This window comes from Colossoma macropomum, unplaced genomic scaffold, assembly GCF_904425465.1.
Source record: "Colossoma macropomum unplaced genomic scaffold, Colossoma_macropomum, whole genome shotgun sequence".
Taxonomy (NCBI): Eukaryota; Metazoa; Chordata; class Actinopteri; order Characiformes; family Serrasalmidae; genus Colossoma; species Colossoma macropomum.
The window spans coordinates 35527684-35547958 of NW_023494799.1; the positions used below are offsets into that span (position 1 = coordinate 35527684).

General features: G+C 38.9%; 3 protein-coding genes across 3 annotated transcripts in view; all 3 read left to right on the forward strand.

The window, feature by feature from the left end:
* The first annotated feature begins 1869 nt into the window (after positions 1-1869).
* On the forward strand, positions 1870-9589 carry bco1 (beta-carotene oxygenase 1). Its single transcript, XM_036587106.1, has 11 exons — positions 1870-2051; positions 3563-3691; positions 4417-4546; positions 4636-4783; positions 5870-6017; positions 6134-6354; positions 7168-7425; positions 7517-7619; positions 7709-7800; positions 8893-9004; positions 9102-9589. The coding sequence occupies exons 1-11, from the start codon at positions 1988-1990 to the stop codon at positions 9254-9256; spliced, it is 1560 nt and encodes a 519-aa protein (XP_036442999.1). The 5' UTR covers positions 1870-1987; the 3' UTR covers positions 9257-9589.
* Positions 9590-12241: 2652 nt separating this feature from the next.
* Positions 12242-14735, forward strand: bola3 (bolA family member 3). The gene is made up of 4 exons (XM_036587312.1): positions 12242-12388; positions 12818-12950; positions 13065-13153; positions 14158-14735. The coding sequence occupies exons 1-4, from the start codon at positions 12359-12361 to the stop codon at positions 14221-14223; spliced, it is 318 nt and encodes a 105-aa protein (XP_036443205.1). The 5' UTR covers positions 12242-12358; the 3' UTR covers positions 14224-14735.
* Positions 14736-19766: 5031 nt separating this feature from the next.
* The window catches only part of vat1l (vesicle amine transport 1-like), a 54339-nt gene continuing 53830 nt past the window's right edge, over positions 19767-20275 (forward strand). Inside the window, exon 1 of the mRNA XM_036587196.1 lies at positions 19767-20050. Within this exon, the coding sequence (XP_036443089.1) occupies positions 19836-20050 (215 nt within the window). The 5' untranslated portion in view covers positions 19767-19835. The remainder of the gene's footprint in view (positions 20051-20275) is intronic.

Sequence of the window (20275 nt, forward strand, 5' to 3'; positions counted from 1 at the left end):
GGCAGATTTTGCACGCTCTCTGTGACTAACTGACGCCGAAAGTCCCAGTGGAATATCCCTTGTGCACGAGCTGTTCAAAGAACCCTTTAAAACAGCAAATGCCTCAGGACTGTCTCTGTAAATGTAAATAATTAAGAGATATTTTCCGCAGTTTCTTAAGGATTATGATGGTAAAGGCCACACAAGCCTTTATTGTAGCTATATCTAACATTTGCAGAAATGCGAGAACGTTAAAAGGCAATTTGGCAGGATCAGATGAATTTAACAGGTAATATATCAAGTAAACAAACATGAAATGTAAACAAAACAAACAAATAATACAGAAAATGTAATTTGAGTGTGGTGTAAGAAACGACATGGCCCGAATGGGGAAAAATGATGCAGTTATAGTTAACTACATTTCATTTACTTACCTCATTTGTGGAACAAAAGTCAACGATTTATTACACACACACACATATATATATATATATGTGTGTGTGTGTGTGTTCTCTACATACTTTGTTAGCCCCTTTTTACCCTGTTCTTCAGTGGTCAGGACCCCCATGAACCCTCACAGAGCAGGTACTATTTGGGTGGTGGATCATTCGTGCACCTATATGGTAAGTGGAGCTGATAAAATGGACAATGAGTGTAGAAACAAGGAGGTGGTCATAATGTTATGCCTGATCGGTGTACATATATATATATATATATATATATATATATATATATATATATATATGAATCATTCTACTGAATTGGTTCAAAGTCTAATTAACGCATTCAGACTTTTACTGACTTGGACTTTTGAGTGACCCTATACCTTCATTATGTTTATTTTATTAAAATAAATGTTGGAACGTTTCATTTTTTCACTACCAGTACAAAAATAACGCTACCGAAACTTTACCAAATGTAAGTCAATGGAACCACACTTTTTTCAAAGTCATTTTGGGTCGTTTCTTTTAGTCCATTCATCATGAAATGTACACACAATGTAAAGGCCAACAGGCATTTTCTAATTATGTCAAAAACTGAAAAACATCAAAAATAGAGATACAAAGTTTTCTTTCGACAGCAGCGATATATATACATACAGAGAGAGAGAGAGAGAGAGACAGAGAGACAGAGAGAGAGAGTACATTCTGCTGTACATTCAGTTCCCCTTATCTGAATCCCAGGTGGGGGGAGGTGGTGGTCTGGCTCTGCCCTTCTTTGCATATTCTCAATTGACGAAATGGTGCCAGAGCTCCACCACCCCCACCTGAGATTCAGATGACGGGGTTTGAATAAGCATCCCCTTTCAAAGAGAACCAGGAGAGCAGGGGTTTTATAAAAGCAATCCCAGACTTGAACCACTAAAATTGAAAACTAAGAACCAGCAGTCTTCCTTCAAGCCCTAACAGTACCAGCTTGTGTGCTATAAGGCATTTTTATGCACAGAGTTCTCTACATTAGATCCAAGACTCTGCATTGGATTCCAACCTGATGTTCTGAGAAGCTGCCCAGTTGGCAAAAACCCTTGGATTGGTCACAAAAAATCGACAGTACAATATCTCAACACTGAAAAACGTTAAAGTTCAAGAAAATCTGTGAGTCAGCTCCAATGAGATCAAACCACAGCAATAAGGCCCTGAGATAAGACAAGTTCTCCCCGTAATGAAACTCACGTTATTTTTCCCACCTGTATTCCGTCAAGCCCCGCCTCCTGCGCTACGAACGGCTCTTAGTTCACATTCACGAACATCTCGCGAGCTTGCTCATCAAGTCTGCTAGCGAATCGTTGTGCAGGAGAGGCGATACTTTGAGCCAATCGTGACGCAGGAGGCGGGGCTTGACGGAATACGGGTAGGGGGAAATACTGTAGTGAGGGGCGGAGCCACATTTGAACTCATATAACCAGAACACGGTGCCCGTTCGGTGTAGGCGATTTAACGGAGAGGACGAACTTACTGGACTGAGTTTAGCGGCGAAGTTACTGGACGTGTAGCCAACGAAGAGAAAGATGGGTTACGATTATGGGAAAAACAGGAGCGAGCACCCCGAGCCTATACAAGCAGAGGTGGAAGGTAAGAGAGGACTCGTACACGTCTGTACTGTAAATGCTTGTTTAAAACATCCAGAATGTTGACCTTTGGCATTGATCCACTGAGTGCTGTCCCTGCCTCTAGGTTTGTTTAGTATATGGTCTGCTTTCCTCAAAGTGGACTATTAATGAAAAAGGAAGGATAAGAACAATAGTAATAAGTTTATTTACAAAGAAGTTGCAAACATGGCAATTCAGCTCAAACTGATATGTGAAATCTGATATATGGCCATACATGCACATATATCACAGGGTCAGGCATGCATTTCAAATGTTCATATATTCAAATATTCATTCAGAAAACCATGTATCTTCATTTTTGTCGTTTTTCAGTTTTTGACTTAATATGAAAATGCCTGTTGCCCTTTACATCGTGTGTAAATTTCATGATGAGTGGACTAAAAGAAACGGCCAAAAATGACTTTGAAGAAAGTCTGGTTCCATTGACGTACACTAAAAGTAAAGTAGGTTTTTTCCATCGCCTGTAAAGTTACCATTTTGAAGATACAAGTTTTTCTTCCAACAACAGCGATATATACATGTATATATGCACAATATATGGACCATACACATACGTCTGATACAAACACCAAAGACTTTTTTAAAAACAAAAAATCTAAATGAAATACACCAGCAAACTTTATGCAATAAAAAACCTTATATAACATGAAGCTAGTATATATGGGTCCTATAGGCCATCCATATATGATTAATGCTTTCCATCATATATTAAACAAGTGTGTTACACATATATGTTTATATATGGCGATATATGACTGAAATATATGTCCCACAAAAAAGTTCAAATAAGTTGCCATATAGGTCACATATATGACCATATGTGACTGACATAAGTTGGATATGAGGGAAATCCATATATGCTGACATATGTCACATATTTGAAATCTATATATTGCCATATATAATTTCAGTATGGAATTAAAAGAATTTTCACAGAATTACAGTTTTCTCCTCACCACAAATTTAGTCAAGGGCCAAGACATGTTTGGTGCGTAAAGTTGGCTTCGCATTTCAGCTATTAGGCTAATATTAGTAAAGGATTTTGGGTGACATAGACTTGCATTACTATTTACTGACATTAGCCTTATATCTCTCCATATGTATGACATAAGGGGAAAAATATGTAAACAACTAATAATTTGTGGTTGTGTGAGGGAGCTGAGGCATCACTGGAGTTCACTCAGTTTGAACTGTTTTGTTGACCTGACCTAAGAAGCAGAACTAAACATGCAGGTTTGTTAAGAGAACTTTTTTTTGGGTAAACTAAGTTGAGAAAAAAAAAAAGCTTTGCAAAACACTGACTTAACATTTCAAGTTGACCTGACTTTACATTTTTACAGTGTAAGAATTGTGCAATAGTTGTGGTAAAATATTTTGATTAATGTGTATTAATGGATTAATTATTGTGGAAATGATCTTCAGTTTTGAATTAAGTAAATTCATAAAATATTGAATTTTCTGATATTTCTGCAGGTTCTCTTCCTGAGTGGCTTCAGGGGACTCTTGTGCGAAATGGCCCTGGTCTCTTCTCGGTTGGAGAGACTTCTTACAACCACTGGTTTGATGGAATGGCGCTCATGCACAGCTTCACAATCAAGCATGGTAATGATCCTTTCACATGTCTTTTCATGGTCAACTAGATGGTTTAGTGTTAATTCTTCTGATCTGAAGACTCAATAAGTGGGCCCTATTTTAAAGTTAGGTCGGTTTTATTTTCCTTTTATTCCATTTCTATACAGAATCTTGTTTGGTTGGGGCTTAACTGGTTAACCTATTAAACCAATGCTTCAGGTTTCCACTCTCATACCTACATGAATACATGTTTCATAGTAGTTAATGAATATGAAAGATTCATAACGGACAAATTATTTATAACTGCCTCATAACAGAATAATAAGACTATACACCATAAAAACATGGCTCTTCAGGGGTTCTTTAGTAAAGACAATGTTTCTATATGGAACCATGAACACTAATAGAACCATTTGCATGCTTAAAAGATTCTTTGCATCATGAAATGGGTTTTTAGATTGATAGAGGGGTTCTATATAGCACCGAAAAGGGTTCTTCTGTTGTTGCAAGCTTGACATCATAACAATAGCAGAACCCTTTTCAGTGCTATACAGAATCATTTTCAAAAGGGTTCTATATAGAATCATATGCAACACATTCTCCATCAGTCTGAAGAACCATTGTGTGATTTAAAGAATCCTTTAAGCATGCAAAGGGTTCTGTTAGTGTTTATGATTCCATATAGAGCCATTGTCTTTACATTATTTTGGATTGCTATGAGGGAACATATTCAAATGACATTTTATACCTTGCAGGCGAGGTTACCTATAGAAGCAAATATCTCAGAGGTGACACTTACAACAGCAACATGCAGGCCAACAGAATAGTTGTGTCCGAGATGGGGACCATGGCTTATCCACATCCATCTAAAAACATATTTTCCAAGTAAGTCATCTAGTCCAATTATTTTGTAAGTGCAAAGTGCTCCGGGACTGAGGCAGTTCTAATAAACCCATAATCTTTTTTAATTCCAGAGTGATCACCTTTCTCAACCACACGGTTCCAGACTTTACAGACAACTGTGCTGGCAATATAATAAAATATGGAAATGACTACTATGCCACATCTGAAACCAACTACATTCGCAAAATTGACCCTGTGACCCTGGAGACACAAGACAAGGTGAGAGATGTTCTTTATAAGCTGCATCCTTTTTGAATGAATAGCCCAGAGTTTTAAAAAATGAAGTTGGTGAACATTGTATGAAATCGATGTCTCTAAAGCAGGAGTCTCAAACCAAATTACCAGGGGGCAACTAGCCAGGTGGTCTTCTACAAGGAGGGGCCTATAAGTTTTTATTGTTCAGTTAAATCAAGTAAGCTAACATTTAACAGTAGAATTATATTGGACTCTTATTGTGATAGCATTGCCATTCCTGCTGAACACGAGTGAAGTTATTGGAAGTGAAGTGTTGGTAATGGACAGTGGTTAAATCTGCATTCTCGTTGGACAGTTCCATTCATGTCTTAATTCTGACGCGCTGTAACTACCACCCAGCAATGAATGAATCCACAAAGGCAGATTTTACTATCAGCCTAAATTAGAATAATAGATAAGTTAGTTACGGCTAAATTACAGCCACGCCTGCTCGTGAGCAGAGTTCATGCTGCATCAGGGTTTTGTTTGAATTGCTCTGCTTGTATACAGTGCTCTATTTCTGCTTTTGTAAGCATCAAATAAGCAAATTCTATATAGGTTATGTTCAGTAACCAGCAATAGGGTCAGGTGGATGAAGCGAATTAACCCATCAGATGCAAATATTTAGCATATCTAGCCACAAAAAAATGAAAAAAAAGAATTTTGTTATTAATCAATGTGAATTACAAATCAGTAGGTTGTAATGTTTGTAAATTACAAATCAGCATTTTAATGTAAATTGTATAAATGTGTCAATTATGGCCTAAAAAACATTATTTAGCTGGGTAGCTGGCATTCTAGCATTGTACTAGTTTCAGTTGTGTTTCACATTGTACAAAAGGTTGGAAATAGTAGCACAATTGTTGGAGAATATTGTGTTATTGTGTTATTTTAGTTGTATATTAATATATTAGTAATTTTGCTCCATCTGTGCTCCATTGACATCTGTGGGGTGTCTAATTTTGGTGCCATACCTTACTTGAGAAAGATGCATGTAAAACATCAACAAAAGCTGTTTTTGAGGGATAATATCGGACTATTGTTTTAAGAGCGTTCGTTCTTTTTGTCCAGGTGGATTACCAGAAATACCTTGCAGTGAACCTTGTTACGTCACACCCACATTACGATAAAGAGGGAACCACCTACAACATGGGGACATCAATTGCAGACAAGGGCAAGACGAAATACATGATATTCAAGGTTCCTGCAGTGGGGAAAAGTAAGTACATAGTGGAGGTTTCACTGACTTTGTTGAGATTTTTCAGAAATGATTATTCTGAAACTTGTTATTTGCAACTTGTAAGCAGGAAAATTACCCATACTCCATCTCTGTAGGTGCCTCTGAGGAGTCTCCAGCCTTGAAGAACGTTGAGACCATCTGCACGTTGCCCTGCCGCTCTCTCCTGACCCCGAGTTATTACCACAGCTTCGGCATGACTGAGAACTACTTCATCTTTATTGAGCAGCCCTTAAAGCTGGACATTCTCAAAATGGCCACTGCCTACCTGAGGGGGGTCAACTGGGCCAGCTGTTTAAAATTCCACCCCGAGGATGAAGTAAGCATTATCTGATTTGTGTGTCGACTCTCAAAAATGAAGGTGCCAAACACCACTTATTGGAGAAATGCATGGATGAGCCTGCGTTGGTTCCCTAAAGAACCTTTCAATGGATAGTTATTTAAAGAGCCCATGTTTGTTGTTGATCATTGCTCTTTGTGATGTCACCTCTTCAGTCTACAACAGTTGAGGCTTGGCGTTTCAGTCTGCACTGCTTTTTGAATGAGGCATAGTACAGGACAGCCAATCAGAGCAGAGGTTATTTAAATATATTGTCACTTTTGGAACAAAACCTGATTTGTCTAATATGGGAACTTTACAGGAGGAGGTTTACAGGATGCTGTGCCTAACTTGGAAGCTAATAGTTTCTTTCCAAACTATTTTGAAGCATTTCTACTGGTCCTTTCATCATGAAATTGTGACACAATGTAAAGGGTAATGGGAGTTGTTAAATTATGCAAAAATGTAACATATGACAAGGTTTGCAACAGCGATAATATTAGTCTTAAAGTTATAGCAACAACCTGTTTGATTCTATAAGATAAAGAGAGGAAAATAGTTGTGTAAAAATGAATTATAACTATAATACTATAATACTTCCAAGTCATTTTGGGTCATTTCTTTTAGTCCAATCATCATGAAATTTACACACAGTGTAAAGAGCAACAGCTATTTTCAAATTATGTCAAAAACTGGAAAACGTCAAAAATGGACATATGAGGTTTTCTTCCGACAACAGCGATATAATGTGGCATGTGAGCCAAGTGATTTTCTTCTAAGTTGGATTTCATTCCTTTTTTATTTCTGCAATAGACCCTGATTCACCTCATTGACCGAAAGACAAAGAAAGAAGTTGGCATGAAATACTACACCGGATCAATGGTGGTATACCATCACGTCAATGCTTTTGAAGAGGATGGTCATGTGATATTTGATGTGATCGCCTATGATGACAACAGCCTGTATGACATGTTCTACCTCGACAAGCTAAAAGAGCAAGACACATCTGGCCCCAGCAAAACCTTTAGCAAACCTAAGTGCAAGCGATTTGTGCTGCCACTTAATGACAAGGTACTTTGGTTTTCATCATCGTACTCCTGGTACTGTAATGTGAAACCTCAAAATAAAATATGAACAGTAACATGTTTGTATCATTCTGTAGGGTGAGGCAGGAGAAGACCTGGTCAAGTTAAAATACACAAAAGCAAGCGCTGTAAAAGAAAAGGAAGGGAAAATTCTCTGCCAGCCAGAAGTGCTCACTGAAGGTAATTTATCATTAAATTAAGTCAAATTGATCCTACTCTGTACTATGTACCTCTTTTAATGTAATCTGATTCTGTTTGGACCTTACCAGGTGTGGAACTTCCCAGAATCAATTACAACTACAATGGACAGAAGCACAGATATGTTTATCTGACGGTTGCAGAGAAGGCTGAATCCACAATGGTGAGGAAAATAGCCTTTACTAACATTTATGTTAAGCAACATGCCTTAGTCAATTTATTTTAAAGCTGCACTAAACAAATTTCTGAATGTGTAGAGCTCTCTGGTGGAAATATATAATTGGAAGCAACTTGCAGAAGAACATTTTCATAGCGTCATGAGTGGATCATTCAGGAAAACTGGGGTTGGCATGTTCAAACAGTGACGTAAAGTAGATGACTGTGGGGTTTGGCCTCTAGCCCAAGGACTCTTACTGGTATGACAGTGGCATTCCTGCCTGGACTAGGATTCTGGTAGTAATAGTATATGGTCTTCAAATCCAGACCAGCTTCCAGTCTAGGATTTTCTAATTCACATCTGCACATCATTCACATCTGCACTGTTAGCTAGGCCTGTGGAACCTGGGAATTCAGCCCATTTAGTCAGACCATTTTTTGAGGTCGAGTGTGTGTTGTCAGTAAATACTGTGGCAAACTGTAACTGTTAGAGGTTGGTCTTTAATTCGGGCCATAAATGTCAAAATTTGGTCAATTTGCATGATCATATTTTATAGACATTATAAGCTTGTAAATGACATCTTATGTTTTACTTGAAGCAGCTGACAGACATATTAGCATATATTGTACCTTTTAGTTTTTTGGTTGCTAGATTTCTCTGTCACTTCGTAATTATGCTGATAGTTAATCTAATGTGTTTGGACTTCTCTTCAGTTTATATAGTCCCAACCAATAGGAGAGCTCGCTTAGCTCTCTGTCTAGATACCATGGAGAAAAACAATTCCTGATTGGTCGTTTTTCATTTTCCACTGGGTGTTTCAAGAACTTTTTTCCATACAAAACTTAACAACGAAAGCACAGTACTGTAATATTTGCAGAGTATTACTGTAATACTTTTTTAGTTCCCAGAAATCATTGTTAGGCTCTGAGAGACCAAAAAATTCCAAACAAATCCATCTAAACCAAAGCCAAGGCATCCTTTTTTCTCTACTGACTCAGTAAGGCTAATGCTACTTAATCTTTTGTTAACAAAAAATTGATATAGTGCCGTTTTGATAGGTTATATTAAATGTAGTAATACTATAAAATCTTTGCATAGATTACCAAGCTGGATGTTGAGACGAAGCAGCGGCTTGACTGGACGGCAGAAAACTGCTTTCCCTCCGAGCCTGTGTTCATTCCCAGGCCAGGTGCAACTGAAGAGGATGATGGTGAGCTATTAAGAATCGTGAGCGTTTCCTATTCGTGTTTAATTTACAGGGCAAAGCAGTTTTTATTTGCCTTTATTTGTCTGCTGTTTGTGTTTAGGCGTAATCCTGACTTCAGTCATAAACTGCATTCCTGATGAGTCTGACTATCTTCTGGTGCTCGAAGGAAAGTCTTTCAAAGAAGTGGCACGAGTACACGTCAACGCGGAGCTGCACATAGACATGCACGGCTACTTCATACCACAAAACGATTAAATGCTGGACCTGCTGGTGGAGCGTGTGAAGAGTGAGCAATGAGCTGTTGAAGAGAGACAAGATATTAAAAGAGAAATGGATCAAAATGGTCCGTCAGATTTGCACGAACAGCTACAAACTGTTATTAAAGTTTACAACCATGAAACCACAGGGCTGACCTCAAATGGTCACCCCTTATCTGTGAGCATTCGCAGGTGTGCTGTGTGCTGGGCAGAGAAACACTGCAGACCAGTTCATACACCAATCAGGCATAACATTATGACCACCTCCTTGTTTCTACGCTCATTGTCCATTTTATCAGCTCCACTTACTATATAGGTGCACTTTGTAGTTCTACAGTTACAGACTGTAGTCCATCTGTTTCTCTGCATACTTTGTTAGCCCCCTTTTACCCTGTTCTTCAGTGGTCAGGACCCCCATGGACACTAACAGAGCAGGTACTATTTGGGTGTTGGATCATTCTCAGCACTGCAGTAACACTGATGTAGTGGTGGTGTGTTAGTGTGTGTTGTGCTGGTACGAGTGGATCAGACACAGCAGTGCTGCTGGAGTTTTTAAACACTGTGTCCACTCACTGTCCACTCTATTAGACACTCCCACCTTGTCAGTCCACCTTGTAGATGTAAAGTCAGAGACGATAGCTCATGTGCTGCTGCACAGTTTGTATTGGTCATCCTCTAGTCCTTCATCAGTGGTCACAGGATGCTGTTGTCTGGATATTTTTGATTGGTGGACTATTCTCAGTCCAGCAGTGACACTGAGGTGTTTAAAAACTCCAGCAGCACTGCTGTGTCTGATCCACTCGTACCAGCACAACACACACTAACACACCACCACTACATCAGTGTTACTGCAGTGCTGAGAATGACCCACCACCCAAATAGTAGAAACAAGGAGGTGGTCATAATGTTATGCCTGATCAGTGTATATCAGTGAATTAAACTGATCATCTGTCATTTTGTTATTTTACTGTATTTCCGTCACTTTTCGTTCTTTGGTTTTGACATATATTTTTAATGTATAACGCAGTCATTTAAATGTAGATGTCCAGGTTTGTTTAGTGAAGTTTACAGATACATTCACTGTGAACCTGAATGCAACTGTGGTCTCTCTCCCCAAAAGTGAGATCCTTCCCATCACCCAAGGGTACAGTTTTCCTTTGATTCATATCTACACTCTTAGAAATCAATGTGACCGTATGCTTTGGAGCAAAGCCATGGATGAACCACTGAATAAGTGAGTCTTTTTGTAAATGTGATATTTGGTAGTGATTAAACTGATTAAACGGTTTTATATCAATTGAGGTTTTTTTAGGTACATTGAAGCCAAGAACCATTTAGGAACAGAATCCTTTTCCATGTGGCCTTCTGTAAATTCTACTGACCTGACAAGCTTGACTTTTGGCTTCTCTGGCCCTCCTGCTTTGTCAAACCCTCCACTGGCATTGTTTCTACTTTTGTTATGATTCAAACATCTTAATGGCTTACCTGATAAAAGTCTCCTCACATTTATAAAGGATTGTTATTTCTTTTTTAAACAGTCACTTGCTGTTTTGCATTGCAGCATTCCTTTCACATTCCATGCCACATTCTAAACTGATGCATGTCCAGTATAAATCTTATTCTGTGCAATTTTATCAAGTTAAAACCTGGTCTCCGTCCATGAACTGGACGCTAATTTGTTAGGCTGATTTTAACTGAAGGTGAACCTCTGGTACAGCTGCCCTTGCAGTTTAGGGTTTAGGACTGCAGGTCAGCTGGCCAGGACCATGTTTTAACTTATCTGTCCAATAAGATTGAACTCAGAAAATGTATTATGGAATTAAGCAACTTCTTTCCTTCTACATAATAGCCTATATTCCCTATTATGATTATTTACTAATTTTCATGTGCTGTACACGTTTAAATGTAATACACTGTTTGATAAATGAAAGAATGCAACTGTTATTTGAGTGTGTGTGTGTGTGTGAGAGAGAGAGAGAGAAAGAGAGTAGATTTAGTACTGTTTAAAGTGACGGGACAACAGAAGCAATACCTTAAAATCAAAATGCAAAATCTTTTGTAAGAAAAATAAATAAATCTTGAAGTTCAGTTTGTCGTACATGCCTTACATGTAAAAGTAAAACTTTATGTCCCTATATGTAAGAATTGAAGTCAGTTTTTATATGTAATAAATTAATATAAACATGTAACAATGAAACAAAATGTAATTTTTACTTGTAAACACTGATTTACCACAATTTAATTCATACTAGCAAAACTGCTCCTCTGATTATAGGGTTATAAGGTATAATTCCTACTAGTGCAATTCAAATTTTTACATGTTATCATGTTATATTCCATTTTACTAGGATTAATAACATTTTTACTTGTTCAAACCACTTCGTATTAAAGGGTCCATATCCTACATATTGTTAACATGATACCTCTTTTCCCTGAGGTCCACTTATAATGTTTAACCACGTAAACCATGTGTGTATATATATATATATATATATATATATATATATATATATATAAACTCCAGTACCACTGCTGTGTCTGATCCACTCAGACCAGCGCAACACACACTAACACACCACCACAGTGTTACTGCAGTGCTGAGAATGATCCACCACCCAAATAGAACCTGCTCTGTGAGGGTCCATGGGGGTCCTGACCACTGAACAACAGGGTAAAAGGGGGCTAACAAAGTATCCAGAGAAACAGATGGACTACAGTCTGTAATTGTAGAACTACAAAGTGCATCTATATAGTAAGTGTAGCTGATAAAATGGACAGTGAGTGTAGAAACAAGGAGGCGGTCATAATGTTATGCCTTATCAGCTGTATAGGCTGGACAGTGAACTTTAACAATGTTTACTTACTGCATCAAACTCTTTAATTTCGGTTTTTTAATTATATTGGTCCTTAAATAATAACAACACAGTTTAATATTATGTGGTGAACTTCAGCTTCGGCAGGGGGCGCCAAAAAACAGCCAAGAGGACTTGGGTTGAGGGGTTACGTAATATCCCTGCGCCTCCGAGTGCAGGACATGACTTTTAAAACGGGGCTGCGAAATTTGGAGGATTTTTATCACTGAAACCGATTCAGTTCCACGATGTCCTTTTCCAGTCTACTGAGATGCAAAGTAACTTTCTATCTGAAGCCTTTTAGACTGCATGACATTCAGATCTAGTGTTGTTTTAGCGATCAGTTAGTTAGCTGGCTAGCAGAGTTAGCCACTGCTGACCGGCTGAAGAGCTCGTGTCTGTTATGAATATGGTTCCAGTTTCGACCCAGATAAAGACGTTAACGTAGCTATTTATTCGAATTTTCCGTTCCACCTTAAATGGTGCCGCAGTTACGTTCTGGTGTTCTCTAAAACCAGAAGCGCCAGCATGTAACTGCTGCACCATTTAAGGTGGAACGGGGTAATTCGAACAAGAAGCTGGCGAATAGACAGCCAGCTTCAGCCTCGTACGACGACTTGCTGTTAAAGTAGCAAAATATATATATATTATGAATGGAGGTGTTCAATACTAATCAGCCCCTCACCCGTGTTTATATGCACACGCAGACTCTGCTGTCGTTACCGTGCAGAACCGCGTTAAGGAGGTTCTCCACTCAAACAGACGGAGAAGTCCGGATTGCAAAGGTACTGAAAGAGAAGTTTCCGCTCGCGACTTCGCTGAAGGTTGTGGACATATCAGGTGAGCTTTTCGAGGATTAATGTCCAGAATGTTCTGGTGCTCTCGGTGCACCGTCTGACCGCAGTACGTGTTTGGCTGTTTGTCTTCAGCTCTGTCTCTTATCTGTTCGTCCAGGAGGCTGCGGCGCAATGTATGAAATACACATCGAGTCAGACGAGTTCAGAGGGAAGAGAACAGTGCAGCAACACCAGTTAGTGAATCAGGTACATCCGGAGTTGAAAGACCTTTTACAAGGTTAAAGGGGTATTCCACCCATTTTTCAAAATTTTTGCATATTTGACAGAGCCATTCAGAGAGGTTTGTTGTGAAATACTTAATTCTAGAGAAACTTAATCTTTCCCCTTTAAGTTTAACAGCATAACACCTAAAGACGTTTTTTAAAGAGCCCATATCCAGTGTTTTTTCTTGTACTTATTTATTTCCCCTCTGGGGGTTTGTAAACCAAAAACAGTCAAAATTCATTTTTTGATGATTATTCTCCAGCTGCTTTTTATCCCTTAGAATTAAACAAGACTGTTTTTAGGTACTGCACCTGCCAGCCCTGTATTGTGCCTCAGAATCAGTCCAACACTGCTTATAACTTCAGTGTAAATGGGCGGAGCTAAACTGCAGTAGCCTATATAGGTGAATATGAGTGAACGCTTTGGGTTTTGTGACATTACAGAATCAAAGAATTTAAAACGGGCTGTTTTTTTTAGCCCAAATTCATTAGATGGGCACTATGGGGGTAGGGTGGGGAGTGCAACAGTTTGTTTTGAAACTTCAATAATGTTTACATAACGTATTGAACTATTCTATTTCTGAAAATATTGGTTTTCTGTGCTATGGACATTTTAAAAATGGCTGCCTTTGATTGTTAAAGTATTAGAAGTGCTTTTAACAGCCCAGTGTACTTTCAGAAGCTTCAGAGTGTCATTACATTGAGTCTATGAGGTCAGGTATTTTAAAGGTGATGTGATGCATGTGGCACATTGTAAGAAAAAAGATTTAACTATAAGCCTTGTCTAAGATGTATTGTTTGCACATATAAGGACAAAATTAACATTTTTCTATTTACACATTTCTTTGATTAGTTTACAGTTATCAACACTGTTGCATTTGGTTTACTGGTATGTTTTTTTTTGCATGTCAGACATGTTGTTTAAGGTTTTTGGTCCCATAACAGGTTAATAAAGTTCTATCCTCTGTCTTTATTATCATTCGACAGGCACTCAAGGAAGAGATTAAAGGAATGCATGGACTGCGAATATTCACCGATGTTCCGCAGAAGTAGACTCAGCTATTGTTCACTACACACAGATCTCTACTATGCTAGTCAACTCTTGCACCAGAGTATCATATTCCAATGATTCCTTTGAAGCACTTCAAGTAAATTATTACAAGCTATTTAAAGAAGTATGAAATATCAGGGAAATCTTTTAGAGAAAATGGTGACATACAACATTAATAGCAAACGCAATAGTTTGCATTCTGCTACCGTACGCACAACATGCGTCTTTTGAACGCTGTAATACGCACAAAATGATACAGTATGACAGTGTAGCATCAGTCACGATGACACACTGTTGTATCCTGAGTAAGAGAGGACCTAGCAAGCAACTGAATATGCAGGGTATAACTGATTTATATGTGAGACCAGTGATTTTGGACAGACTTTATAGTTTTGTTATGACTTTAAATGAGACCTAATCTTCTGTTGCAAGTCTGAGACTTGTTTTTCATCTGTGCTGTTTTTGTGATTAGGAGCTAAAAGCCATTAAATCACATACAATTTATTTCTGTTTATTTCTGAGTCTATTGGGCTTCATTTATTTGATTCCGTTTATAGGCTTGAATCTGAAATGTTTTTCTTGCTGCTGGTCATTCAAACAGACCTTCTTGAGGGATTTTAGCATAAAAGTCCTGTTAAAATGACCTGAGTAACACGATTAACCACTAGGTGGCAGGTTTTCCTCAACAACGATGAAATAACAATCAACCTGTCATAGCTGTGCACAGTGCTTCATTTTGTTAAGGATGAACAATTTTTATGTTTTATTCCTTTTTGAATGTGCACATAAAGATTGAGGGTTGAAAACTTGTATTAAATATTTGTGTGAAACGTAAAGGGATGAGAAAGGTTGTCAAAATAATGGTTGCGTTCTGCAATAAGTCTGTCAGTATTTTGAAAAAATGGCATCCATGCAGCTTCTCGACATGAGAGACTCCCTACTTGTGAAGTTCACTTATTCATGAAGATAGAATGAGTGTTGCTCAGAATGATCATACTTAAAACAAGGCTAAGCAATTGCTGATCTGTCGTGTGCAGAATTGCTGGAAAAAAGGAAACAACCTGTGTTATGTAGATATACAGTCATATGCTAATTATGTTTTGTCAGAGGCCCTTCTTTATTTGCTGAATTTAATGTAATGGGGGGAAAAATAAAATGTAAAATGTGGCCTGTGCAAAAGTTATGGCACATCTTATATTTCATGTTTTGTGTTCAATAAAATAGATCCAAATTGTGCACTAAAATTAGCAGAAAAAATACTGTATTGAAGTTTGTTCTATGCAAATAATGTGTATTTATTTTCACTTAGAAAACCAACAAGATGTGTAATACAACTGTATGAATTATCATCAAACTTGAATACGGCTCAGGGAGTGTTTGAATCTGAGCAAGTTAAGCGATTTGAAAATGCATGTGTGCGGTTTTTGCATGCAATCTGCTGGAAGCGCTACAGATTATTTTTGGGGTCTTCCCACTTGTACCAGAATAAACCAGCAGCCCTGTGTAAAGAGTTTTGTAACAGATTGGGATAAGAGAGTTTGGATGAAAAAATGTTTGTGAGTGAACAAAATCAAAAGCAACTCCAATGCTTGAAACTATCCATGCAAACCACTACAAAACACTTAACATACGCTTTGCAGTGTGTCTTAAGTTGTTTTATTTGAAACATGCGATTCTTACTACAGTCTTAATGCATTTGCTATCACTTTTCATTCCATTGTGTTAAAGGAATTGCTGTTTCGCACTGAACCATGAATTGCTTAGTCATATTTTGGTGCATCATACCTTTGGGATAGCACCCTGGTATTATACGTAGATTAAAGGGACACTCTGGAACAAAAGAAAAATGTGACCTTCGCTAAATCTGTTGCTTACTCACTTTACAGCGGTGCCACTGTAATCTCTAGAGTGAAATTTTTCTAGTTTGAAAACCCTCTTCTGATGACGTAACTTGAAGGTGGGAGGAACCACCGTAATGTTTCGGCGAAAAAGTTGAGTATTACGTCTCTATTTATTACCCTCCACATCAGTGGCTATGCTTTGAGGTGGTTCCCAATGGTTGTATCACATATTTGTGAAAAGCATGCCGGATAAGGTAGGGGCGGCACGGTGGCGCAGTGGGTAGTGCTGTCGCCTCACAGCAGGAATGGCCTGGGTTAGGACCAGGGTCATTTCTGTGTGGAGTTTGCCTGTTCTCCCCGTGTCTGCGTGGGTTTCCTCCGGGTACTCCGGTTTCCTTCCACAGTCCAAAGACATGCAGTCAGGCTACTTGGACATGCTGAATTGCCCCTAGGTGTGAGTGTGTGTGTGAATATGTATGTCTGTCTGTCTGCCCTGCGATGGACTGGCGACCTGTCCAGGGTGTATCCTGCCTTCTGCCCAATGACAGCTGGGATAGGCTTCAGCACCCCACCACGACCCAGAAGGATAAGCGGTTTAGATGATGTATGTATGTATGTATATGCCGGGTAAGGTAGTGAGACAATACTGCTGGAAATAAAAAAACATGAATTCTCTCAAGCCGATGAGGCTGAAAAACGCATTTATTGTGCTGAAATGTTTCTTTTTTAATCCACAAAAACACAAATAACAGTGTTTTAAATCAATACTCCATTACAGAATAGCCTTTGCGCCAAGAATGACCTTTAACAGTAAGATTCTAAGAATCCTTAAATCTTTGCAGTGCACTGGCATGCAGAGGAAAAATGATTCATCTCCATAAGTGCTGTGAAGTCAACTGCGGACGCAAAGAAGATGGATGCTGCAGACCTGAAGGATCAAACATCCCTTTCATTCCATTCACTGTGCCTGTAATGTCAGTATAAAAATATTTTAGTTGAGAAGCTTGTTAAACCAAAATCTTTTTACTATTGCAAATAATATTAGTAACACTTAGAGTAGATATAAAAAGCAGGCTGTCAAAATTAAGTTCCAATAGTCTAGAAAGGATGCAAGAATTATTTAGGTTCAAAGATACTGATTTAGGGTTTCATGTGTGAAAAATCTCATAGCAATTCCTTCACGATTCAGTGCACCTCTGAGAAACGATTTGACCTTGCTTAAACAGAAAAACCCCATGTTTTTAGAAGAGCCTTCCGTTTTGTGCCTCTACCGTAAGTCTCATAGAAGCGAGTCTTTCCACTCTGTAAAGGTCCAACAGTGATGGGCATTACGATTCAATGCACTGAGTCGATTCTTTCGAACTTTCCGTCAAAGTGAATCGAACGACGCGAGGTTCACCACCCACGGTGGACATTTGGGCCAACCTCACAGTCTCGTTTGTTCAGTTCTTCTAGCTGTAAAACTGCCTGTTTTGTCAGGGCCAGCAAAGTTTGTGTGTGGGTGACAGCAAGCATGTTCGGGCCGGATTACCTTGGCCGTCACAAAATCTTCCTGGTAGTCGCATCTGCACTGCGCCACATTTGGGCCAAGTACCTGTTAACAGCGCTGCATACTGTGCCGGTCAGCGGACTCGGAGCGCATTCGGGCCGCATCTGTACAAACAGACGCGCCTCATTTAAAATTGGCCCCTCCCCTTTTTTCAGTGATCTGCAGTCGTCAGTTGACTGTAACCGTTACTTTCTGCTGAATTTTGAGGTAAGATGTAGTTTGTATTTTACATATTTCCACATTTATTAGAATTACGATCAGGTATCTTGGATTTCATCGTTTAACTTTTAATGTTATTCAATTTGACAAGCAAATAAGCTGAATGGTGGAGTTGCTAGAGGGGAGGACATCAATGCTAGCTAACTAGTTAGCTAACGCTAACTATGTTATCTGAGGTAGGTTAAGTCAAAATGTCTAATTCCAACCTGAATTAACATTATATATTTCTCTTTAATTATGTTTAATAACGGCATACTCTTAATCTTACATTGTTTCTCTCGCCTGGCTGTGTAACTAACTAACCTAACCTAGGTTAGCTAGCTAAGCTAACTAACCTAGCTGGGTTGTACTATGAGAGGCAACTGTTAGCATTCATTGGAAAATGTGAAAATGTTCTAAGAGCATTTTTAATATTTCTGCCTGTTTTAGGGGAAAAAAATTAACAAGTTTAATCAAAAACAGAAGTGAATTTGAGTGACCAATGTAAGAAACATCCATAAGCTAGAATTTAAAGTTAACCTGTATTGTGGTGTGTGGAGATGTAGCTATGTAGCTTAGCCATCTAACTTATCTAGCCAGCTAGCTGAGCTGTATGAGCAGAGTGCAAGCACTATCGTTAGTTTAACCGTCTTATTTTTTATTTGCTTTATTGTAGTGTCAGATTTGTCTGTTATTTACTCAAAAGCATTTGTAAAATCTACAGTAACACGACCGCTAAAGAAATGGTAACATTGCTTTGAATTATTTTTTTCCGTGAAACTGCTGAAATAACATATACCAGTAAAAGAATCCTCTTATTTGGTTAAAAGTGTGGAAAATAACCCTCAGAAACAGTCAACACGCGTTTCCCTTTGCTTAATCTTGTATTTGACGAAGCTTCAACTCGGACTCGGGGTCTGTCTGAAAATATTCAATATTACGAAAAGAAAGTGTTTCTGCTATCATCATTAGCATTATTATTATTGTCTCTGTATGAACATCTGCTGATAATTTCAGAAGCATCAGCAGAGGTATTTACAGAGATACTAAAGCTACTACTAGTAATATTACTAGCTTCACTTGTTTCGTCTTGTAATTTTGAGACGGTCTCTGACTCTGAAGCAGACGCGGGCAAACTGTGATAGCGTGAGTTGAACCTTTTGGCAAAAATAAAAGGATAGAAAGAAGAACAAGAAAAGAATGGCGCAGTGGGTTTTTTTGTTGTGTTTGTCATCTTTAATTTGGCAAAGAAAGTGTAATTAATCCATTAAGACCGTCCGATGTGGTTTGTGTAGCCTGATGATGTGAAAGCAGAGATATGGCCGTATTTCGGCTCGAGACCTGTTTGTTCTTATTTGGATTCAGTTAAAAAAAATGCTGTGTCGAAAACTATAATGATATTCAGTAAACCTTTTATATTTGGTTTTATATTTCCCTTTTTGTATTTACCTTTAAGAAACACTCATTATTAATGATTTGTGAATAATTATGTGGGATATGGAGCTGTTGCTGACTCTGGAACGGATCCGGTGCAGATGCAACAAGTCAGGGCCGGATCCGTTCCAGAGACAGCTGCTTATATCAACTTGAGCTTGAACCTCTTCTGAGCTGGGTTTCCGTACCACATTTCGACCAGATATGAAGATAATATTTAGACCTGCGCCAATTCAGGGCCAGATGTAACGCTGTTCTTTGCTCATATGGGCCGCCTTTTAATCTGTTTTGGCGCAGATCCGTAAAACGGATCAGTTCAGGTAAGTTATTGGGCTGTTGTGCAAAAAAAAAAGACACCGGGCTTTTTTTTTTGCGGATCCGGACCGGATGCAGCGCTACATTTGGCCCTAAATCAGGCGCAGTGTTCGTTTGTTGTCTGATGAATCGTTTCGCCCGGTTCATTTGGAAGAGTCGTTCAAAAAGAGCGATTCGTTCATGAATCGCCCATCACTAGAGACTTGCTGGAGAAGCATCGGGAAGACCGTTAGTTAAACTGCTGCTCTCTTCTGGTCAGCATACCGAACCTACAGACATGGCAAAGGAAGGACCGGAGATGACAGAGGAGACCGAACACATGATAGAGAAGAACGGGGCGAAGGAGCCGGACAGCGCGGTGTGTGCGGCGGATTCGAAAGAGATGCGGGCTGTGCTGCTGACGGGCTTTGGAGGTCTAAACAAACTCAAAGTGACCAAGAAGCTAATGCCTGAGCCCCAGGAAGGAGAAGTGAAGATCCGAGTGAAAGCGTGGTACATGTTTCAGCTTTAGCTTCAGCTGGCTTTTATATATATTTATATTTTTTACGCGTATTTCATTTTCATGTGCACCGTCTGGAGGTGTGAGCGGCGTTACAAACCAGCGCTGTGTCTCAGTAGCAACACGTTGCAGCAGCGTGATTGGCTAAAGCAGCCATAACCATTAGGTGTTTAACGACGAGACGAGTAATTTTTCACGTTTTTTCCGTTATTGAATAG

Excerpts from the sequence above, each read along its gene's own strand:
- bco1 (XM_036587106.1), top strand. The coding sequence starts at position 1,988 with ATGGGTTACGATTATGGGAAAAACAGGAGCGAGCACCCCGAGCCTATA. Across the intron at positions 4,784-5,869 it reads CCCTGGAGACACAAGACAAG|GTGGATTACCAGAAATACCT; the intron begins GTGAGAGATGTT and ends CTTTTTGTCCAG. Across the intron at positions 7,620-7,708 it reads GCCAGAAGTGCTCACTGAAG|GTGTGGAACTTCCCAGAATC; the intron begins GTAATTTATCAT and ends GGACCTTACCAG.
- bola3 (XM_036587312.1), top strand. The coding sequence starts at position 12,359 with ATGTCCTTTTCCAGTCTACTGAGATGCAAA. Across the intron at positions 12,951-13,064 it reads GAAGGTTGTGGACATATCAG|GAGGCTGCGGCGCAATGTAT; the intron begins GTGAGCTTTTCG and ends CTGTTCGTCCAG. Across the intron at positions 13,154-14,157 it reads AACACCAGTTAGTGAATCAG|GCACTCAAGGAAGAGATTAA; the intron begins GTACATCCGGAG and ends ATCATTCGACAG.